The sequence below is a fragment of the Cajanus cajan genome, chromosome 3 (assembly GCF_000230855.2).
Source record: "Cajanus cajan strain Asha chromosome 3, NIPB_CcT2T_4, whole genome shotgun sequence".
NCBI lineage: Eukaryota > Viridiplantae > Streptophyta > Magnoliopsida > Fabales > Fabaceae > Cajanus > Cajanus cajan.
Genome location: NC_138519.1, coordinates 80,328,902 through 80,354,013, shown reverse-complemented (window position 1 = coordinate 80,354,013; position 25,112 = coordinate 80,328,902). Strand labels below are relative to the sequence as shown.

General features: G+C 29.3%; 3 protein-coding genes and 2 non-coding genes across 6 annotated transcripts; 2 read left to right on the top strand and 3 right to left on the bottom strand.

Annotated features, from left to right (window-relative positions):
* Nucleotides 1-2,568: 2,568 nt before the first annotated feature.
* Nucleotides 2,569-2,642, bottom strand: TRNAV-AAC (transfer RNA valine (anticodon AAC)). Its single transcript has one exon. It is a non-coding gene; the product is annotated as a tRNA-Val (tRNA).
* A 2,326-nt stretch (nt 2,643-4,968) lies between these two features.
* TRNAV-AAC (transfer RNA valine (anticodon AAC)) lies at nt 4,969-5,042 on the bottom strand. The gene has a single exon. It is a non-coding gene; the product is annotated as a tRNA-Val (tRNA).
* A 1,121-nt stretch (nt 5,043-6,163) lies between these two features.
* LOC109809437 (uncharacterized) lies at nt 6,164-7,351 on the top strand. The gene is made up of 3 exons (XM_020372751.3): nt 6,164-6,326; nt 6,765-6,853; nt 7,002-7,351. The coding sequence occupies exons 1-3, from the start codon at nt 6,297-6,299 to the stop codon at nt 7,150-7,152; spliced, it is 270 nt and encodes an 89-aa protein (XP_020228340.1). The 5' UTR covers nt 6,164-6,296; the 3' UTR covers nt 7,153-7,351.
* Nucleotides 7,352-11,952: 4,601 nt separating this feature from the next.
* Nucleotides 11,953-14,258, top strand: MAD2 (DNA-binding HORMA family protein). The gene is made up of 7 exons (XM_020372520.3): nt 11,953-12,230; nt 12,337-12,352; nt 12,482-12,612; nt 12,955-13,075; nt 13,410-13,513; nt 13,632-13,753; nt 13,847-14,258. Exons 1-7 carry the CDS (start codon nt 12,158-12,160, stop codon nt 13,901-13,903), a joined length of 624 nt encoding a protein of 207 aa, XP_020228109.1. The 5' UTR covers nt 11,953-12,157; the 3' UTR covers nt 13,904-14,258.
* A 5,238-nt stretch (nt 14,259-19,496) lies between these two features.
* LOC109807736 (trihelix transcription factor GT-4) lies at nt 19,497-24,821 on the bottom strand. Of its 2 annotated transcripts, none has more exons than XM_083071442.1 (5): nt 24,014-24,821; nt 21,757-21,795; nt 20,743-20,925; nt 20,237-20,461; nt 19,497-19,974 (listed from the first exon to the last, which is right to left on the bottom strand). In XM_083071442.1, the coding sequence occupies exons 1-5, from the start codon at nt 24,804-24,806 to the stop codon at nt 19,772-19,774; spliced, it is 1,443 nt and encodes a 480-aa protein (XP_082927568.1). In that variant the 5' UTR covers nt 24,807-24,821; the 3' UTR covers nt 19,497-19,771. The 2 variants fall into 2 exon arrangements, with proteins under 2 accessions (XP_082927568.1, XP_020225923.2); XM_020370334.3 differs by having other exon boundaries at nt 20,743-20,874.
* Between the last annotated feature and the right edge of the window lie 291 nt (nt 24,822-25,112).

Here is a 25,112-nt window from a genome sequence, read left to right as displayed (position 1 = left end):
ATTGTTATGACCATGATTGCTTTTCCAGGGTGTTTAATGAGAAATTATAAACAGTAAAATATATTTAATGAAAATATTATATTTTTTAACATATTAAATTTATATTTTTTATTTTATATTTAAATAAAATTTTAATGATTATGTATTACCAAGTTGGAATGATATGAATGGAAAGAAACATAATCGAGATGAGATATTACTGAATCGTTGATAATTACGTTTTTCGTTAAAATTTAGTCATCAACTAAATCAATAGTTACTTTAAATTAATAGTGATAACACACTATTTCGTAAAAAAATTTATACTATCAATCAATTAAAAAATTATCGTTTATATAAGTTTTAAGGGAAGGGAATTACTATAAAAGTCAACAAAAAATATTATTTATATTATTTTCTTTACAAATTTATGATGGTTTATAATTTATATAACAATGTAAAATTTAATATAGAATCTATTTTTAAGAAAATGTATATTTTTATTCAATAAAAACTCTTTATGTAACTATTTCAATAATATGTAATGTTTTTTTTTATGTACATATTCATATTGTGTTCAAAAGTTAATAATTATAGACTAATTTATATTTAAAGGATTTTTTTTTTCTTCTAGAAATCATATATAATACTTTGTAATTAGAAGATAGTGATATTGTGTGTATAGCCTTTTTTTTTTTTTTAAATTGTTATATGTTGTTAAACATTTTTTATTCAATATTTTAATAGTCCTCTAAGAGCATTTGGTAACGTTTGGCGGAAATGTTAATTGGTATCATAGAATATTCGGATTTCGAGACGTTTCTGTGCTGAGACTTGTCGAGTTTCTAATGGAGTTTTTATTGACCTTGAGCTAATGTGGTTTTCAAAAGTGAAACTGATACGTTTTTTTATTACCGTCAAAGTCGCAATTAATTTTTATTACCATCAATTCCTATTAGGTTATTTTGACACCTCGATTCCATATTAGGTTTGTATGTGGAGTATATCTGTATATGACAATGTATATTCACAGGTAAATATGGTATATATAAAAAATAAAAAATAAAAAATCTAACGTAAAAAACAAAAATGACAGTGAAAAAGGTATTGAAATAAAAAATAAAAAATAAAAAAGACAACACAGTTTCAGTTTCTAGATTGTTCTATGACGAATGACGATGACATCTATTAAGAAGAAACAATATTTTATTTTACATAAATAAAAGAAAAATACAAGACATTGACACAATCAATGTATTTGGGGGGGATGACATTTGCGTCAGAGCCTTAGAAGACGTAACGATCCATGCTACCTTCAAGAGTTATAAAGCAATGCTATAGAATTTAATTAGATTTTATAAATTTTAAAGCAATATTAACATTTCTATTGTATTTGTACATGTAAATCAAAAAACTTGCACACCAAAAAAGAAATAAAATTTAAATTGATATACGTGGATCATCCTTAATGCTCTCTAATCTCTAAAGACACCAAAGTCAAACTACACATTTGAATTAATTTTAAGAGACATAAAATTTTGATTAAATATTAAAAGACTTTTTTACTTAAAAAAATATTTTAAAATTTTATGAAATTCTAAATTAATACACTCCTTTGTAGATTTTAAATGAATACAAATTTTTTTGTCAAACATTAACTTTAAAGTTTAAACTAGGATGCTTAAATTTGGAATAACTAACTACTAAAGCGCTTAATTACAAGGTTTGTTTGTTTTTGAATTTTGTATTTAGTTCTTGTTTGGTTGACTCCTTTCTATTCTATTATATTAAGCTATTTTATGTCATGGTGTATATAATGAAATGGTGAGGCTTGAGCGTGATGCTTGACATCAGTCTTCACGTCCTGTTGATCAATAATCATTTGCTGCAATGATCAATTCAATACCTTAAACGACTTTTTTATAAGCTAGTTTCGCATTTACATGGCAATAGAGGAATACCAAGGCTATACTGTGAGACATGGAACATGAACTCAATGGTGACACTCCCAATTTTAATTTTTTTTTATGGACATAATTCATGTTAATAAGACGTGACTTTTATTAATTAAATATTATTTTAACACGAAATTAACCCTAAAAATATCAAGTAAACTCTTAATATAAAAATTAATCTTAAAAATATTAAGTCGATTATTCTTGTCTCATGTTTATAACCACTATAATATAAAGTTGGTTTAATTTTAATTTAAATATTGTAGAGGGTTCATAAACAACCGGAAATGGGTCAACAAATACAATTTACTATGAATTATCAAATAGAAAGCAAAGTCAAAGAAGGATCTCCTTTATATAACTTTTCAAGTTCCTTTAGATCGCTCAATATTTGGCAACATGTGCTGTGACAAAAACTAGTTCGTGAATTATTTGTATGGGTTGTTTTGAATTTCAAAGAACCAACAAAGGGTTAGAACCATATTTAAAACATCGAGAAGGTTGAAGTTGAAGGATGATTTGATTTTGAACTCAGAAAAGAAAAGGACTAGAAAGAAAGTGTCAACATGCTTCGACGTATTTTCATTGAAAAGATCCTTTTGGGTTAAAATCAAAAGAAAAGTTACAAAACGATTGGCTTCGCCCGGACTCGAACCGGAGATCTTCAGTGTGTTAGACTGACGTGATAACCAACTACACCACGAAACCACTTATTCGCTTGTTGAGCTTTTGATAAAAACATATTTACTTAAATTTTCCCATGTATATTTTTCAAAAATTGTTCTCAGCCAATTTATTATTACTATTTATAGTCTTTTAATATATTAACTTTTATTTTTTTTCTTATAATATTGAATAATTTATTATAGATTTTATTATTTTTTTCAAAAAGGCTAATTCAAAATAAAATATTATAAGAACTAAAACAGAAAGTTGATATTTTCTTTGTTTGATACAAAAAAAATTAAATAATAATAATTTTACAAAGACTAAAAAATATATATATATTTTAAACATAAAAATTATAAAACCACTTAAAAAATTGCAAAAATCAAACCAAAAATGATAATGTATTATAATGACTAAAATACATTTAAACCAACAAAATTTATTGAACAAACTTGGAACTTATAAGTTTAGTTTGATTAAAATAAAATTATTTAGTAGGAAAGTTGAGTTCATTTGACTTGTTTTATTTGTAGCTTAATTCTCACGTATAAGTAAAATTTTAAGTTAAATTAGTCACATTTGTATAAAAGCTTTTAGAATTAAATAACAAAATAATTGTAAAGAACTATTAAAAAATGTTTTTTTTTTTTTTTGGAAAAACTAAGTGAGCTAAAGCAAGAAAAATTATTCATAATTAAAACTCTTGTATTTTTTTTTTTAAAAATTATTCTCTTAAGATTTTGTTTTTCTTATTTTAATTCTTCCCCACTCTTTTAGATTGCTATTTATAAATCTTTTGAAATAAGATAATATATATATATATATATATATATATATATATATATATATTATAACTTCACGAAGAGTTTATTAATTTATTAAGTATTTTTTACATATGTAATACTTTTTGATGTAATTAAGTATCATTTAATTTTACCTAAATTTTTTATTTCTTTAAAAAATTATTGAATTATATATAATAATAAATAAAGAAATACTTTCTCTCAATTACTTTTGATCTTCAATTTTTAATAGGATCATTTTGTCCTTCAAATTAAGACTTTTATTAAATAATTGTACATTACATTTCTATTATAGAATGACATTTTTTTTACTATTCTCAGAATTTTTTTTCTCTTATTTTTCATTTCATTGTAACACCATCTCTCATTATAGTTTGTTCCTAAATATATTATTATTTAAAAAAACAAATAAAAACACAAAGTATCTCAAATATATTGATATATAATAATAATTTAAATATTTTATTATTTATTATTTAAATTTTCTTAATTAATATTATATAAACTAAGGGAATGAGGTGTTTTGTATTTTTATAAGTTTATTCTAAAAAAATTCAAAAAAATAGAGATGATAAAATTAGATAACTTGTCTCTAGAGATTTAATAATTTAGACTTAGAGTAGTTATATATGAATATAATGATTTCAAAAGAGTGGAGATAAAAAAAAAAGTTACATAACCGATATCTCATTTGTATATAGGGGTGGGTATATGGACCGGTCCGTAAAACCTGCGTTTTATACGTGCCGGATAAGTCCGGTCCGTAAAATAAATGGACTTATTTTTTAAGTCCGTATCCGGCCTGCCAAAATCCGCGGATAACGGACCGGTCCGCGGGCCTAAATAATGGTTCAAAAAAATAAATTTTTAAAAAATAAAACATAAAATTAGAAGAAAAAAAATATTTTTTATTTATAAGCTAAATTTTATCATACTAAAATTTATCAATAGTTGAAATGGTTTAAAATACTAAATATTAAAATATTAAAATAAAAATAATTACAAATACTTAAATAATAGTACCAAACTTTCAATAATAAAAGCATCAAAATGTCATAAAAGTAATTCAAATGACAAATACCTACTAACTAAACATAATTTTAATGTCATAATAATTTAAAAAATTAAATACACAACTTAATATTAAAATCATAATATTTAAAAATATTAATTAGTGAAGTCTGCGGACTAGTCCGCGAGCCCGCGGATTAAATCCGCTAAGTCTGCAGACTTCACGGGCCGGGCTAAAAAATTAGACATAATCATACGGATTTGAAAAAAACGGGTCTATTATCCGCGAAATCCGCGGACTTACGGACCGGTCCGCGGACCCGGGTCCGTCTACCCACCCCTATTTGTATATAGTATAAATATAAATTATTCATAGATCATTGAAATGAATTTTTATTAACTAAATAGTTATTAATTTTTTTTACAGTATAGTCGCAGATGTGTTTTGCTGCATTTTCATTGAAAAGGTTCACTTAGATTTAAAAAAATAGAAGAAAAAAAAAACAAAATAACAAAACAAAACAAAACAAAGGAAGAACTGAAAAAAAAAGTGGCGTCGCCCGGACTCGAACCGGAGACCTTCAGTGTGTTAGACTGACGTGATAACCAACTACACCACGACACCAATATTTCACGGTTGTTGATGAATTTGTAAAACTTATTTTAATATATGTATCAATTTATTTATTGCTGAATTAAGGCATTTCAATTTCTTCTTTTCTGAATGCCACGGACGAAAGTATTTTGATTTTCAGTTTTCATTGTATTTTTAAGGAGAAAACCAAATAAACAATATAATAATATTTTTTTTTTTTTGTTAAAAAGCGTTTAATAAAAATATATAATATTAAAAACTTTTTGATGACGCCTACCTGTTATGAAAAGATTTAAAAATACATATTGCCTGACATTTTATACCGATTTGTTTGATGGTTCTACGCAGAGACAGCCTGTTCAAGTTGGATTCTTCATTCTTCCACCTTGGCTCTCACGCATATTTAAAATGCTGCACTTCCACGCTTTTGGAAAACAATTAACAACATGCATTCTTCAAAAGGAAGATCCACTTTGGCCAATAAAAAAGCAGCAATTAGGCACATACTAAAATAACAATACTAAATTAAACCGAAACTTTTAGAAATCATACTAGCATCCACTTGTTTATTTGTTTTTTTTTAATGTATATAGTAAATTTTCTTATATGGAGTCACAAAATTGTATATTTTAAAAAATTAAAGAGGTTAAAAACTAACAAGTTATTTCCAATGATAATTGACTTGACCCATATATCAAAAATGACTAATCAAGTTGGATCAATATAAAAATCGATAGATTTTTTTGTATTAATAATATATTTATAAAAAAATCAAATCTAAAAATCATTTCAAGAAAGAAGGTCCAAGTTATAGCAAGTAAGTATGAACCCAACCATTCAACAAAAACAAGTAATTACAACAGGTGGCGGTGTGAAGGAGTAAATGGCAATCAAGATTGAAGGTCTAAAAAAAAGTATAAAAAGAAAAAAAGAACATTCCAAAAAAGAAGGGTCCAATTTGAACCAAGAAAATAGGAACCTAACCATTGAATGAGAACGAGTAATTACAAAATGGTGGCGGTGGCCGGTGGCACGTTGTTGACCAATTCATTGCATTTTGGTACACACATAGTTACCCAATTCCTCGGGTAATTTGCATTAACCCCACAATCTTTGCATCACATTCACACTTATAAAGTGCCCCCATACACACACACATTCCTCAATCATACTTCAATTCAGCTTTTGCTCCGCATCCTTCTTGTTTCACAAGTTTCTTGGAAGCGGAGCACACCTCCCTCTCTCTCTTTGTTCTATTCTCTCATTCCTGCCTCTCTTCTCAACATGGCTGCCAACAGATGGTTGAAACCCGAGGTACGTCTAACATAGTTGATAGATAGTTGAGTTTCTTAAATATGTTGACAAAGATTTGATTTCTAATTTTGTTTATACAGTTGAATTTCTCATCATAGTTCACGAGTTTCTTAAATATGATGATAACAATTTGATTTCTAGTTTTACACATGTAGCTTAGTTTCTTAAATATGTCGACAAAGATTTGTTTTCTAGTTTTACGTATAAAAAAATCTTTTTATTGAAAGAAACAATGCTTAATTGGTGATCTCTGTGTTTGGAAAGGATTTAATCATGTTACAAATTAGTTTTGCATAAGAGAAAAACTTTGTCTATAACAAGGAAATATTAATGCAAAACAAACGAAAGCTTTGTTTAATATATGATGTGAATGTGATTATGTGATGATATGATATGATATGATCCTGAACTGGTTTTGTTTCTTGTTTGTGTGAATAGGTGTACCCACTTTTCGCTGCAGTTGGTGTAGCTGTTGGGATCTGTGGAATGCAACTCGTTAGGAATATAACCACAAATCCTGAAGTCAGGTATTAATCTTTCGTATATATTTCTTTTGGCTTAACTTTTTTTTTTGTCCAGATCCAATGTTTTCTCTATCAAAATACAATTTCTTATGTGAATTATTATGCATAGCTCTTCTTATTAATGATAATTGAATTTGATTTATGTTCTTAGGGTGACCAAACAGAACAGAACTGCAGGAATTCTTGAGAATTTTGCAGAGGGAGAGAAATATTCACAACATAGCTTGAGGAAGTATGTTCGCAACAAGCAACCTCAGATTATGCCATCCCTCAACAACTTCTTCTCTGACCCCAGAAACTAAAAAAAATGCAAAACTTTGTGATCCTGAGAATTGATTCCTTGGATTAATTTTTGGTTTTCCGACATTTTGAAAATTTGAGAAGTAGGACAAGGGAATTTTATTTTTCAGAAAAAAAAAATGTACTATGATTCTGTAATTTGTTGATGGGTGACATTCGATTTGTCTAATATAATAAAATTTTATATATTTTTACATTTAACATTGGTCTTCATCAGTTTTCTTTGATCCTGTTGATGGCATTTTCACACGTTGTATTGTATTCAAAAAAGGTTCTCTGTCTAGCCTCAGTTTTCTCAAACACGTATTGCTATAAAATACCATTGTATAAAATATTAAGTTGTATTCAAACAAAGTCCTCGGTCATGCATCAAAATTCAAAAGAAAAAAGTATTATAATATCAATGTTTTATATAAATACCAATGTTAATTATTATATTTCACTCATTTTTATTTTTATAAATAAATGCTATATTATAATTAATGAATATAATAAATGATATATAAGAAAATATGGTTATTCTAATTATATTTATAAAAAAGAATTATTGATAACATTAAACATTATAATAAAATTTTTGACTTTGTGTATTTTACTTTAATGATATACTTTTTTTAAGTAGAAATTACAATTACAATGATATAATTTGAATTTATATAGATTGATATGAGAATAAAAATATTTAATAAATGTATTATATTTATTATATTTCATAAACATATTATATTATGCCATATTAATCTCATATTTAATACGAATATCAATTTTAATTATATAATATTTATTAATATTTAAATTTATACTATATAAACAAAACTAATTAATTAATTCATTTTATAAATACTGTATATTTTTACAATAATACGTAATAAATACTACATTGTAAGTATTAAATACAATAAATATTGATATATAAGTAAAAAATACTTACTCGTATACTTATAAAAAAAATACTGATGACATTAAATATTATATTATTTTGTGAATTTTAATTTAATAAAATATTTTAAATGCATATAGGCTGGTATGAAAAGTGATACATTTAATAAATATATTGTATTTATTCAATTTCATAAATATATTATATTTAATAAATCTAATATTTTATAGTATTAACAATGTTAAACATATTGGTATAAAAAAACAATGTTAAATGTATGTAATATTTAATAAATGAATAAATAAATTGATACTTTAGGAAGAATAAATCATTTTTTTTGTAAATAATTAATTATAATTAATAAATGCAGTAAATAATAATATATAAGAAAAAATGTGCTTATTCATATATTTATAAAATATTTAATCAATAATATTTAATATTATATTAATTTTTGTGTCTTTATGTTTTTTATTTTAATAATATTTTCTAATCTACCGTATAAATTAGCATGTAAAGTAATATATTATTCAATAAATATATTATATTTATCAAATTTAATAATTTTATAGCATTACTAAAGTTAAGTATATGTGATATTTACTAAATGTTGTTTTTCTAACACAAACCTCCCGAAGTTCTTGATCTAAATGTTGTTTTTAGAGAATCAAATTTGTCCTTACCGGACTTGAAACAAGATTGGATTCTTAAAAAAATAAAAATAAATAAAAACTTTCAAATATTCGTCTTAAATTCTTTAGAGCATTTATTGCATATATCTATATTCATTAACAAAAAAAATATATTGTTTCACGTCATTTATTTTAAAAATGTGATAATATTTTTATAAATTATACAAATTTTATTGCATCAGTTGTATAACGATTGACGGTCTAATTTTAATCTTTTTTAGTTAGATAAGGGTATAATCATATTCATTCATTATAAATTTTTTCTTGTTGTATGGTTTAGGATAAGGTGGTCTCAATCAAATTTTAGGTTTTTCATTATTAACTCTTTCAAAAACTAAAAATTAGAATTATGCATTATGTAGATATTTTGTTGTGATAAATGATGTGAGACCATACAATAATTTATCCTTGTGAAGGCTCCACAACTTCCAAGATAGCTTAAACTAAAATGGATTTTCCATGATTTAAAAAAAAAAGCTTAAATCTTGTAAAAATTAATATTACTTTTATTCCTTTTTAACAGTATTTAAAATTGTTATGTATAAGCCAAGAAATGTTATATATATATATATATATATATATATATATATATATATATATATATATATATTCATATTCATACAATGATTTTAATATTTTTTATTATGTCCTTCTTTATTTTTGTTCCGTGATAAATATATATTAATTGTGAGTATAAATTAATTAAAAGTTATGTGAGATATAAAAGTATAATTGACAAAATAATAATTAATATAATCTTCAATTTTAAAATCAACAAATAAATAGAAATAAATCCTTCCTTAAAAATTTTGACAATTAAAAAGGAACGGATGAAGTTTTTTTTTTTATTATTTTTTTTATTTTATGTTCCATAGTCAGTTAGTTTATTTGTTCCATGCACAGTGGATTCTAATATTTCTGCTAACAACTTTCGTATAATCAAATTTCCTAGTTATCAGCTCTCTGAAAAATTGTCAAGAAAAAATGACCGGAAGCAATAAGCTAAGGTTGCTTATTGAGAAAGTAGCTGATTGTCACATTCAAACAAAATACCTTATTTCGAGTTATTTAAAATTTCACCAACAATTTTTCTTTATACTTCAAATTTTATTTTTGATGCAGTTTTATTCCTTTCATTTGTTATTTCTATCTATGCTCATTAAATGTAATCGCAATATATTCACATTATAAAAAAACCTTTCATATTGTGATCTAATTATAAATTTTCCTTTATAATAACATGGCTGAATTTCATATTAAATATAATAAAATTCAATTTTAGAGTAATTTTTATCCGGTAGGCAATATACATATACACTTATAGTGTATAAAATTTAAACTCATGTATTCCAAAACAACTTACAAGTAGATAAATAAACTTAGGAAATACTATAAGTGCTGTCTCGATAAATTTTCTATAAATAAATATTTATAAAAGTAAAATAAGAAGGTAAAATAGATTGAAATTTTTCATAAAGTAAAATAAACTTATATATATATATATATATATATATATATATATATATATATATATTAAAGTTAGATGAAAGATTTTATGTAAAAAGTAGGTTAAAAACCTCTTTTGGTCCCTGATAATATTTTTTTGTTTCAATTTAGTCTCACTTTAATTTTAGGGCTCAATTTGATCTCTAATAATTTAAACCATTGCAATTTGAGACTTTCGTCCAAATTATTTAAACGGGTTAACTCCTGCTGACGTGGATGTCAGGTGGATGTCACGTAAATGCATAAGTGGATGTCAAATGTCATGAATACACCTGGAACCAAAACGGCCCGTTCTGAAACCAGAACGACCTGTTCTGAAACCAGAATGGCCCGTTTTGCATGCACATGTTATGTGTTAATTTTGCAACTGAAACGGGTCGTTCCAAATGCAAATTTAACACAACATGAGTGCAGTAGAACGAGCCGTTCTGAAACCAGAATGAGCCGTTTTGAATTCAGAACGGCCTGTTCCAGAACGCTAACTTCATGCTTTTTATTGTATTTTTTTATTATATCTTTATTAATAAAAATATAATAAATAAAGAATACAATAAATTAATATTCATTTATGAATTAAAAAAAATCAAATAAGATAAGACCTTCCAAAATCCTTATTTAATTTGAACTTATCCAGTTCAAAATCTTGACTAAAATGCCGCAATGTGATTCAGAAACTGAAAACAAAAATTCAGAACATAATACTAAAAAAGTTCAAAGAAATTATTGAGAAAGGAAATCATCTGGGTAACGCTGAAGAAAACCCTAAACCACAAAAATTCAGGTTGTATCTCCTCAAGAACATGTTGTTATTGTTGGGTACATCGTCAATGACTTCAAGGCGAAACACCGTTTCGTTAATGATACACTGCACCGTCCTTAATGATACATTGTATAGCTCAAATGTTTAGCAATTGAAGTTATCAATCCCCATTAGTAATATTACCAAATATAGTGCTTGAAATGCTTTGTATTTTGATTTTTTTTGTGCACGAAATTCTAGAACCAGAACGACCCGTTCTGGTTACACTGTTGGTGTGTTAATTTTGCATCTGGAATGGCCCGCTCCAGGTACAAATTTTACACACCAACAGTGTAACCAGAATGGGCCGTTCTGGTTTCAGAACGGGTCGTTCTGGTTCCAGGTGTATTCAAGTATTTTGGGATCCACCTACGTGGCATCTACGTAGTATCCACCTGACATGCACGTGGCCACCAGTTAACTCCGTTTAAATCATTTAGACGAAAGTCCCAAATTACAATGATTTAAATTATTGGGGACCAAATTGAGACCTAAAATTAAAGTGAGACTAAATTGAAACAAAAAAATATTATAAGGGACAAAAGAGTTTTTTAACCTAAAAATTAAAAAAGTTTAGTGCATTAATTTACGGGAGAAGCTCAAATAACTATACCTTTTTAGTTTTTTATTTTTATTTTCTAGATTAATTTTTATTTTCTTTATGTGTTTATGAAAAATCGTAGTTATAATTAAACTGGATTTATTTTTCTCGTTACAAAATGTAGTATTAAACACTAGTATATATACACGTAGATGTGCACTAAAAAATGGTGGGAATCGCAAATGGCGATTCCTTTCACATGACCGTTAAATAGGAAAATTTTAAAATAATAATGACGTTGCCACGATGGACCAACAAAGGCCCAATAGAACCCACACGAAAAAAAAAAACTAAAACTAGCCGTTATGGTGCTTACCCATCAAGTTTCTTTCGTTTCGATTCCCTAATTTATTGCCATCTTTTTTCCCCTTTCCAAACAAGTTCATTTCCCGCACCAGTGTTCCGATAACCGAAATAAAAAGCGTACCCATTTTGCTTCATCGTGCGATCAAGTTCCACCGATCCCAAAGTCGAAACCTTTGGAAGTTCTTTGTTGGAAAAATTAGACTCTGATAACAGAAGAAAAGGCATGGCCGCAAGAACAGTCGCCAAAGACATCATCACTCTTCGTGGTTCCGCAGCAATCGTTAGCGAGTTCTTTGGTATTCACATCCCTCCTTTTTTCTCTTTTCTTTTCTGCGTACTTGTGCAATTTTCAATCTGTTAGCTTTTGCCTGAATTTTATTTTTTGGTGATTTTTTTAATCAGGATATGCTGCCAACAGGTTTGATCATCTGAATCCTGCATTTTTATTTTTGTTTTAGTTTTGGGTCTTATTTTTCGCATTTCAATTATGTATGAGGTTGGAAAAGTTGTGATATTTATAAGTATTTATCCTGGGAATTTTGATCAGCATTCTTTACAATCGTGGAGTTTATCCTGAAGAAAGTTTTGTGAAGGTGAAGAAATATGGTCTCCCCATGTTGCTTACTGAAGATGAGGGTGTTAAATCTTTTATAACCAATCTAACTGCCCAGCTCTCTGGTAATAATATCCCTTTTATGTTTCTTCTGTTAGGGTTCTCTCCTTCATATCTTTGAAGATGTAGAGAAATTAAAATAATTTGTTGTTGAGTTGGGAATTATTGTTTTGGATTAAATTTTGATATTGTTACTCTAACACTTTGTTGTGTTAGTAATTGAGGGTTAGAGAGAGTTGCTGGCGCTCCTTTTAAGTTATTCATAGTATCAGGTGTAAAGAACAGGGAGTCTAAAAATATTTTAAGAAATGGTTTTGAATTTGAGTTGTTGTTTGAGATTTCCTGATTTTGTTAATGCTTTAGTAGTATTTCATCGTCTACCATTGATTTTGAATATTGAATTGTAGAATGGCTTGAAGCTGGCAAGTTGCAGAGGGTGGTCCTTGTTATAATGAGCAAGGCAACCAGTGAAGTCCTTGAAAGGTGGAACTTCAGCATTGAGACTGACAGTGAGGTTGTTGAGAAGGGGTGAGTAACTTCACATAACTAAGGCACCTTTTGGATAACTTCTATAAACACTTGTAGAAAGAAAAAATAAATAAAATAATTTGAGTTTCTCCTATAAGTCATAATAAACTTATGAACTAAATTTCTACAGAAGCTCTCTCATTTAACTAGTCCAAAAGTTGGGATGCATAAGTTGATTTTAACTAATGGTAACTTTTCGTGTAAGTGCTTGTATAAAAGTTTATCACCCGAGCCTAAATCTCAAACTAAATTATCTTCCTTGTTCCTTCTAGAATCTCTCCCTTGTTTTATGTATTTCATTCTTCTATATGTTTATGCTTTGTTAATCTTTCAGTGTCTCAAGGGAAAAGAGTGACAAGGAAATCATGAGAGAGATTCAAGCGATTATGCGGCAGATTGCTTCAAGTATCACTTATTTGCCATGCTTGGATGAACCTTGTAAGGACATAAGAAAGAGTTATCACGCCCTGTGCATCTCTTTCTTCTTTTCATCTTCTTCTGATTCATTTAAAGTTTATTTTATCTCCCAGCTGAGCATATAGCTATAATGTTTCAGGTGTTTTTGATGTATTGGCATATACTGACAAAGATGTGGCAGTTCCATTCACTTGGATTGAGAGTGATCCAAAACTGATTGCAAATCCACAAATGGTGAAATTGCATTCCTTCGATACTAAGGTGAATTTGGATTTCCAATTTGGTTAGTTTATGTGACTCACATACTTTGTTTAATTTGGCTATTTCTAATATTTTTGTCTTGGCTATGTTCAGATTCACAAGGTTGACACACTTGTATCATACAAGAATGATGAATGGGATGAGCAGTAGGGGCCTTTTTTCAGCTTGTGTGTTTTGTTTCTTCAGGTCTTGAGTGAATTTTGTGTTGTGTTGGACCTGACAATTGTGAATTTTCTATTCACATTATTAGATGTGTGTACCACTGTGGGTGTAAACGTGGGGTAGTTTTAATCCTCTCTTCTTTATGGGGGTCTCAAGAAATCTCTGTTCTTTTCTTCAGAAGGTTGGATTTATCAATCATTTCAGTCTTATGAAACAAGTGAATCGTTCTAATTAATTTTTTCTGGTTCTGGTTGTTGAAACCAAGAATGCGATTAGCGTGTCTATACTAATATATAAAGGGGATACTCTTTTCAGTAATCACATTGATCTCTACTTTTTTTTATTATTATACCCTTTTATTTTAAAAAAATTTTAAAAATATTTTTTAATCAAATTTAAAAACTTGAAATTAATGGATTAATCACAATACTAATTAAATTTATACTAATATATAAAGGGGATACCCTTTTCAGTAACTACCTTGATCTCCACTTTTTTTTTTACTATTATACCCTTTTATTTTAAAAAATATTTTAAAAATATTTTTTAATCAAATTTAAGAACTTTAAATTAATGGATTAATCACAATACCAATTAAATTAATATACTTTTATTATTTATTTTTAACAGAGACACAAAATGCCTTGACCTCACTAGTATATATAAAAAAATTAGGATTGAAACCAAATTACGGTAATTAGTTAAAATTTGTTGGAAATGGTTGAACAAAGATCTTGAGAGACATTTTTCACTTTTCAACACTCCCCCCTCCCCGAGAAAAAGTAATTAGGTTCATAACCATCGATAATTTTGAATTGTGTTTGGATGAAGAATTTGAAATGTAAAAGTGATTCAATCCAATTAAATCCTTTCAACTGGACCTGTCAAATAATTGGTGTCCGCGCCTTCTAAAATCCTAATTCAATTGATTCATGGCCAAAAAAGTCAATACGGTTAAGAAAACCCATGAACCAATTTTGTATATAAAAGTAAATTCAACTATTAAAAGGTAATTGTAGTCTATTTATAAATAAACTTATTTCATGCCTTAATTAGTCTATTTTATTGATTAACTTTTCCTTTTTTCTAAACAAGTCGTTAAATCAATATATTTTCTAAACAATTCTTTAAATTAAGATATTTTCCTTTCAAAATTTATTTACAATTTTCAAGCAATTGTAAATAGAAGTTTCATAGTGGCTTAAAATTATTATTTTTATATGTATATGGTAAATATTTTGTAGTTGAAAATCTTAAAATAAAAAATAAAATAAAATCAAAGTGAGTTTTATCATTTGAAGTTAATTTTTTTCATATATATAATATAGAATTAAATACCACTATTTTGCATTGTTTTATTATTTGTTCATATCTATTGCCACTAATACTACTCTCTCTAATATAGAGATAACCATATTTTGTATTTTACATTGAGTATGTAGACCAAGACTTTAATTTAGTTAGGGACAAGCTCCCCTTTAACCCTTGCCTTTACCCTTTTATTTGGAGTTGTGAGTTTTAAGTTTTAAGTCCCTCCAATATGTGAGATTGAAATAAATAGAATTATTGTAAGAGCCGGGTTAATATATTGATTATGGACTAAATTGACTTTCAACCGTAAAATAATTTTGCATTAGTTTTCACTTTGAAGGACAATGAGTTTATGGGGATAGAGCTAATGGTAACCTCATTTTATTTTAAGTTAGTGTTGATTTAACTCACAAAAATTCACAAATTAGTTCATCATTTTTTTCTTTCTCAAGCTATATTTTTCTCTTACAATTTTGATTTTCTATAAGGAGGTTTTGTTTCTCATTTTTTCTTCTTCTGAAATCCGTTGTGGTTCTCTTTATTTATAAAGGGAATTGTACTTGGTGCAATTAGAAGTTGAAAATAATTCATCTTTCCATTGCATTGTTTTTGCTTTCACATTTGATTGGACCTTACACAAACATGACATAAAGAAAGAAATGAAAATGGTATAGATTTTTTTTTTGAACTTTTCAATAAAATATCTAAATAGGGAATTTTACTAAGTAGCAATATTTTTTAGTATAACAAAAATTTTAGTGTAAATTTAGTTTGTCATTTGCAATGTATCAAATGGAGATTCACTAATTTCAATACTAGAAATGTATAAGCAAATCTTTTGTCTCATTTGAGTGAGCATCGAACATAACTTTTTTACAAGCATGCCCTAATTGTATTGTTTTCATTTTTCATCTTATTTGTTAGTTTGGACCTTGCACACACTTGACCTTAAGAAATTTTTTATAAAAAATGTATAAATTTTTTTAAAAGAAAATCCTCTATAAAACACCTAAACATTCGAAGTAATATTAATTACTTTTTCACATACATCTTTATTTGACAATTAATATTCCTACTCCATAACCATAATTGCTCTTATTCTACATATTCCAAGATATTAAATGAAGGTATTTTATGTTTAACATACTAGTATTAATTTTTTCTTAAAGAGTGTACAAAAATTGTAAACACAACGAATTATGGTCCTGTATTTCACAAACTAAAGTAATTAAAAAAATTATAACTATGTTATTCATATGAAATATTTACAATCTTTGTCAATATTTAATCTTAGAGAATCTGATTGGATCACCTTTAATCAAATTTATTTTTCTTAACCACATTTTTTTTACTGAACTAAAATAGTCATTTAGTAATTTATGAAGAATATATTTAATATAAAATTTTACAAAATTAATATATAAAGATTCGTTGATTCAAATAATGATTCATTAATTCTTGGGGCCAGCTATCTCACCCTTTGAGGTGCCTCCAACTTAGCGAGGAGATTAGTCACTACTATCGGCGGTGAATACTCCAAGGATGAACCAAAAAAATAATAATGATTCATTAATTCAACTACTATTCCACTAATACTGTGAACAAGTGGATAATTGGTTTGTGTTTAGAAACATTGTTAAATAGCAAAAAAAAAAATTGATAATTCATTACTCTTTTTAAACAAAATGTTACACATATTAGTTAGGTAGTGTTTGTTTCCAGGGATTTACTATTCATGAGCAAAGAAAGGCGAAGAAACTTGTTGTTCGTTTCCGGTAATTTGCAACGATGGAAAGGCGAAGAAAAGGAGGAAGAAGCGTGATTCGCGTCCTCACTTTTGTGCGAAGAAAGAAGAAGAAAGTCACGTAAGATTTATAAAAACCCAGAAATGCCCTTTCGCATGCATGCATAGTGTGCCATGCAGTGAAAAAAGCATATACGAAGGAAACATAATCGATTATGCAAGAATACATAATCGATTATGTTTGATTATTATGTAAGAACATAATCGATTATGTTGAAGCATAATCAATTATGCAAGGGCATAATCAATTATGTAACCTTGCATAATCTATTATGCTGTATATATATATACAGCATAATCGATTATGCTGTATATATATATAACATAATCGATTATGTTATATATATATATATAACATAATCTTTTATATATATATATATATAATATTAATATTTAATATATAATATCTTAAATTAAATATAATTATTTAATATTAATATTTAATATATATATATATATTTAATATTTAGTATATATATATATTTAATATTTAATATTTTATAATTTTTTTAATTAAAATTTATATATTTATCTTTTAACTATAATAATTATAAATTTTTTAACTTAAGGGCAAAATAGTAATTTTATATAATTATTAATTAAAAAATTTATTTTTATCTATCACATCAATCAATTCACTCACATACTTTCTCTACACTTTTCACTTACTTTCCCTTAATCCAAACAACCTCACTTTCTACTCACTTTCCCTTCAAATCTCTCATTTTCCATTCCCTCTTTTTCATCCTCAAATCCAAACAAAGCCTTAAAGAGATAATAGATGATAAAGGGCGCCATTAATATTTCATGATGAAAATCTTTAGTCTTGTTACAAACAGTAAAAGCTACGTGCTTAGTTTGCATAGGATAAAATGCTTAACCCAGCCAATTATTAGTAGTATTTTCATGATTATTTCAACTTATCAATAGATAACTGTAGAAATATATTTGGTTTGCGTAGGCTGAAATGCTTAATCCGGTCAATCATTAGCCATATTTTCACAACAATTTCAATTCATCAGGCATACAGAAATGAAGAATATATTTTGAGATAAATTTATTAATAATCCTTTATATTTTTAATATTGTATTAAGTAATCAAATAAAGTTATTTTAGGGTTAACGATGTCTCGTCCGTGAAAAGTTTTAACTTTTGGTTTTTACAGATGTTTTTAAAATTAATAATTTTTGTTCTTGTATTTTTAAAATTAATTTTAATTTCTAAAGCTAACACTTGTGGTTCTTAATTTTTATGTAATTTTCGCCTATTTATAATTCTTTTTGTTTGAGATTGAGTTTATAATTTTTATGTAGGTACATATAACAAGAGAAATTTGATGTCTCAATAAAAAATTATTCAAATTTGCACCCTAAAATAAAAAAATAAAAAATAAAAATGGAAAGACAACATTAACTCAATTTAAAATTAAATGACCATAAATATAATTTTTTAAAAGATATATGAACAAAACAAGCTTTTAAAATAAGAAGAAAAAAAAAACCAAATATATTTTAACCTTCTAAAAATGTAAAGGATTAAAATTTAGATGGAAACAAGTGTTGAACAGTGGCCCTAGTTTGTGTTCCACAGAAATACTTTCCCACATGTGCAACGCACCATCATAAATAGTTTTCTAGTACATACAGGGTGGGAAAATAAATAAGGTCATACTTAGTGGAGGATTTCTCGGCCGTGGCCATCGTTGTAATGCATTTGATTACAAAACCAGAATATGTACAATGCGTGACAGCACAATAACCCAATACACATGAAAGCAACTCACTACTGTATCAAGATTTCCAGCAGTTCTTTTTTGAACTGCATGAATCTCAACTTAATATTATTTTTAATTAAACAGAATAATGATAGAAAATATTATTTTAAAAATGTATGGTTAGAGATGAAAATGCACCCCTGCAGTCATTTCTCCGACTGCGGTGATCCGTATCCAATTACTACTACATTAACAAGATGGTCAATATCTACATTCAACATGGCAATGCATCGCCTTAATATTTAAAAATTCTTTCACCCTTCTTCAAGCTTACGGAATGATGCATCAATCTAAGCATATATCGTAATAATCCATCGAGTGGAACCTAAGGCAAATCCATGTAAAACATCCAAGAGACATAGTACCCACCATAGTCTGGTTTAGTACACCACTTCCAACAACTGCATTTTTCAGCAAAATAATTGCTCCCTTCACCAAAGTTTCCACTTTCTAGGAGACCAGTCTGCTTGTATTAAATACGATATTTCACATCTTACGTCCCTTCTGATGCAATATCAGTCATGGTTTGGTGGACAGAATTCTTAGGACTCCTGGCAAGCAATAAATCCCAAACAAAAACTCATCTGATTAATGTTAACAGCTCGATTGTTCAGAAGGTTCCTGCTTAGGCAGTGTCGAAAATATGCAACCCGTCCAAGTTAACTAAATAAACTAAAAGTATAGGAAGACGTGATGAAAATGATCCACTAAAAAATCTGGACAATATTATGTTCTCACTGCAAACGCATATTTACAGACACGTTAGGCCAATGATTGCAACGGAATTTGTGCAGAGGGACTAGTTCATTTTCCTATCATAATACTATAAACAGCAGTATCAAAACTAAAACAAATACAATTCCGGGTTAGTGCCGCACATATATCAGAGATCTGAACAGTCCCCACCACAATTCTTCAGGCGTTTTATGTAGGTAGCTGAAGATTGATCATACCATGTACGTGCTTTCAACTCATACCACGGTACATGGCACCAGGTCGAAGATCGTCCATATTGTCAATATTTCTATAGCCGTCAAATTCTCTCAGACATATCCAACCCCGGCGGGTCAGAAAATCACGGTAATCATCTTCAGTGTAAAATATCTTATCTTCGGTATGCACAGGGATATGGTCAGATTCATCATAGAGGCACAATTTAATGGCCATTCCTGCAATGATAATTTAATGTAACAGCAATCATACACTTCCAAGTTCCAATATAAAAAGGACAGAAAACATGCATTCTTAATATTTTAATCACGGTGTTTGAGTGAAATACAATTCATCCCCTGAATTTAATGACAAAACCAACAAGTGGGTTTAGAACCACACTAAATGACTAAAGCTCCTAGATATTAAAATTAAAATGAAACCATTAAATTTATACAAATCACAAATCAGCAATAGAGAGAATAATAAAATGAATCTAACCTTCATCAAGGTGAAGAGTGTAATTTCCTATAGGCATTTCACGGTCAATACTTCTGATAATCTGGTCTTCATCCTCCAACCAAAATGTACGTTTAGTTCTCAACCTAAAGGCAGCCCTAATTGCCTCTTTGATGGCTTCTGGAGTGCCATCAATACCTATCCGTCTTGTATAATCACCCCATTTAACGGATATAACCCTTCCACAACATGACTGACTTTCTCCACCTGCCAAAATAGGAAGAATTGGTTGCAGAAATATGAAATTAATCTAGGGGGAGGGGGGACTACATTTATTTGTTTCCATTTTTGGGTTACAGAATAACAATTTATTTTAGCATGTTTTTCAGGTTCTACAAAACTTACTACAAAAATTACCAAAACTGCTAGGACAAATAGTGTACATTTACCAAGATACAAAAATGATTCTTTTTTATGCACTTAGTCATTTTCCCTTTATTGGTGAGAAAGCAAGCATGCATCAAACTATGAAGCTTTACATAGCTTACCATTTCCAGGAGCCTCTCTCCAATTCCAAGGAGGGACTCCACTTGCTGCAACAGCATCAGCTGTGGTAATGGCAAGAGGATGTCCATCATGATCCAAACTTCTCTCAAGATTGAGTGTTGGTCTTCCAGTAGCTAAATGCCAAGTAGTTGAGAATTGTGGTAAACATGAAGTAGCAAAAAGTACTATGGAAAGAATGAATGGGTAACATCTATGAGATCAAATGTACATCTATATCCTTTTCAATAAAGACTCCCTCCTGAATTGTTAAAATCTTCATTTTCATTTCTAAAATGCTAAATATACTAATACTAATTTTGGCCATGAAAAATTCAAAATGCTGCAAAAGATGGACATTAGACTATAGAAAAACTGATAATGCTAAGCATTAAGAATTATGAATACTTCTTCCCACCATATGATCACATGCTTCACTGATCATGTATAAGCAATAAGTAGTATAAAACTATAAATACTTCCTCCCACTAAATGGAAACTAGACATTTTAATTAAGCAAAACTGATAAGTAACATAAATATTTTCTCCCATTATTATGTAAGAAAAAAAATTATCAAGCCACACATTAGTGGAATGACTTCCTAGTAAAATTAGATAACCAGAACATTTCTAAAGAGTACACCATTTGAATTCTCATTTTAACAAGCTCTTCAAAGTAACATTTCATTATTTATGTCACTTCTTCCCATCAATTTATGATAACATTTACCAGAAGAAGAAACAAAACATCAGAATGCTGAAAAATTATCTATGGTAGCGGTGGTTAAATTTCCATGCGATACATGCGACTATGTATGTACATTAGCATGTTTTTTATTACAGTAGTTCAAAATCCACACTTAAGTGACTTGGATGTGGTGCATATTAGTTACTTATGAAAATAATCAATAACTAAACCAAACTGCCACATGACTCATGAGTTATGAAATTTAAAATAATCAAGGACACAAGTGAATAATAATACACAGTAAGTAGGAAGCTGGATTACAATGACATACCTTCTACAGGTCCAAAAGAGATGCTAGTATCGTCAATACCTGAATAGCAGCATAACCAGTCAGATTATTGTTCCTAAAGATGAAATGAGTGAAATCACAACTTAAACAGATATCCTAATGCCATGACCTGGAAATGACAACCTGGTAAAATTTACCATGGCTTCACTTGATAGTGATAGTTTAACAGGATTTCTTAAGATTTAAATCCCCACTTTAATTGCTGAGATTTATACTGTCCTACGTCAAAAAATCAGATGCATAGAGATAGACAACAGAGCTATCAACCCTAAGATCCATGAATATAAGCTGATGCTCACAACTGAAGGGTAAAGGCTAAAGAATCAACCAAGACATAAATGTGATTTCCAATAAGACTTCCTAAAGTTAAACAGGGCAAATCAAAGCTTCTTTCTTACTCCAACTTTCTGTTTCACAAAGAAGTGTAGACTATAGAGAAGCAAAGGCTAAATACATAAAAGTTAATCACCACATATCAGCCATTTTAAACCAATACACACTACTTTTGGGATAAATTTGTCGGAATTTGGATACTGCAGTCTATTTGGCTGTGATAACTATGGAAGTTACGTTTTCCCCAGGTGTTATGTCACATTATATACATTTTGTAAGACAAAACAAAAGGCACAATCTAATATTCCAAGCAAAAACATTTGAAAGAGACAATTAAGTAGCACTGGACTTGGTTTCCAACCAAATTAATCAAATTTGGGAGCTTACATATGGTTTGGTTTTGACTAATGCCACTCACACTGTTACACAATCTCTTCTAAACAAACTGTCAATGGACTCAACACATTCATCTGCTGCATCAGATATCAAACATTCCCACTTCCTGCCAAACTTAGATGCAGTTTCACAAGCAATTTGCTAATAAAAAGGTAGTCTGACTGTGATTATATTACAGAAGAATCTTCATATTAACTTATTTCATGTCCTTTTACCCCCAACACCAACACCAACACCAGTGCATAATTGTACAACAAGCACAGCAACCTAACCTTATAACTTCAATTCCCTGTCAGTGTAAAAAGATCTTCAGATTCTTCACACAATCACTAAAAACCCAAACCCAAATCCTCTCCAATTATTTTATGAAGCACTGATTCTGACACTGACATGGGATGACACCAACACCTCGACATGGCTAAAGTCTAAAACATAGGACATGGGGCCATGGCATACACACACACTAGAAAATCACTAAATTGATCAAATTTGGTAATTAATAGGTATCCTTAGCACTGGCACAAAAATTCACAATACTAGAACTTTGTTGCTTTACAAAAAAAAAATTAACAAACAACTTGCTAAGATTATTAATAAAGAGTTGCAAAACAAACACTATGAGTCGTTGAAAAGATAAACTTAAAAGAATATATTCATCCTATCATATCTAAACTCTTTCCCTTCCTTCTTGGTCATCGCCATTGAAAACCATAGCTTCTAACTCCGGTTCATCGAGGGATAAATTAGCGAGAGAAATTAGCGTAATAGGTTAAAACTTAAAAAAGGAAATTAGAAAATTTATTTATTACTACCCTATTTTAATTTTAAGAAGATAGAAAAAAATAAAAAAGGCAACTGTGTCCATAAATGTGTCTAGCCATTTAAGGTGTTTCTGAGCCGCGTTGGAGCCAAAGACAAAAATGCAAAAAATGTCTGACCTGTGTCAACCGCGTGTCAGTGCTTCCTAGGTCCAGATAAGTGAATATTCATTTTTTAATATCATTTATAACCAGTAAAATTATCAAATATTAAAATTAAACTAAGCCTGATATTCCATTCAGCTCTTCTAAAATTGTACTGGATCTTTTTCTCACAAAACCACACATTGCCAAAACAAGTTCAAGTCTCACACTCACACTAATCACCTCAGAAGTTAGATTCTGCATAATTCATAACCTAAATAATTGAAGAAAATCCTAACTCTAACTAATCAGAGAGGATCTTTGCCAAAAGAAGTTAGAGTCTCACTCTCACAATAATTACCTCAGTAGTTAGATAGCACAATCCTATCCTAAACAATTGAAGAAATCCCTAACTCTAACTTATTAGAGAGGATATTTTTGCTCACTAAACCACATATTGCCAAATCAAGTTCGAGTCTCACTCTCGTATCACACTAATCACCTCACAAGTCAGATTCCTCATTCCACAATCCTAACCTAACACAAAAACAATTGAAGAAATCCGCAACCCTAAACTAACCCTAACTAATTATTGCTATTATCATTACCTTTGTCAGCGAACTGCATGAAGGAATCAACCTTAGGCGGAGGAGTGGGACTCTTATACTGCACGCTCTTGCTCCTCTCTCTGAGGATCTCATCAATCTCCTTGTAATACGACATCTTCGCAGAGCCGCTTCCGGCGCGGTCCTGGTGCTTGGCCTTCTTGAACTCCTTCAAGAGGTTGCGCCACTTATCGGTGCACATGGTAGGGGAACGATCGAAGCCCTTTTCCCTCATTTTGGCCGAAATCTGCTCCCAGAGGTGCTTGTTGGACTTGGAGGTGTTGAAGAGCGCGTCCATCTCGCGGCGGAGGCCGATGAGGGAGCGCGTCTCGTCCTGAACCCAGGTCTCGGCGCGCTTCTTGGGCGCCTTGATCTCGACCTCGGGGTCCTCGCCGCTGCTCTCGCCGAGGATCATGGGGGGCGGCGCGGGGTGGAGCGGCGGCGGCGGAGGGAGGTCGCCGTTGGAGACGACCTCGATCATCATGTCGCGCGCCCCCTCCTCCTTGTAGAAGTCGATGGGACGCGGCTTCTCCGATAAGTACATGGTGTTGGGGTGAGGGATTGGGTTGCGGGAGATGGTAATTGTGGGAGTGGAATTATGAAGTGGTGGGTTTTGGAGGAGTGGAGAAGGCACATGGGAAGGGAAGGTTAGGGGTTTGGGTTTGGGTGTAGACTGTAGAGAGAGTATGTCAGCGTGAAGTAGAAGCTTTTGGATGCGGTGGAAAGAGGGGTGATGAGGTAGAGGGGAACGTGTCTGTCTCCTCCTCAGATTTTTTTTCCCCCCTCGATTAATCATATGTTTAATTAATATTTAAATTTTATATGATCTTATATGTACAAAAAGATAAATTAGTTTAGTGAAGATCATCTTCATGAACCAAAAGAAAATATATGCTTTTTTTTATTTATATCACATATATTCTCTACTAAAAATAATTATCTTTGAAATAGGTAGATCATTATGAGTGACAATTTTTCATTATCACTCTATATCACTGGTTAAACTCGGACAATGACTACCAATTGATCTGTGTACTCATTAGTACAAGTACCCTTAACATTAAAAAAAAAATGAAATTTATATGCAATATTATAGTTTCAA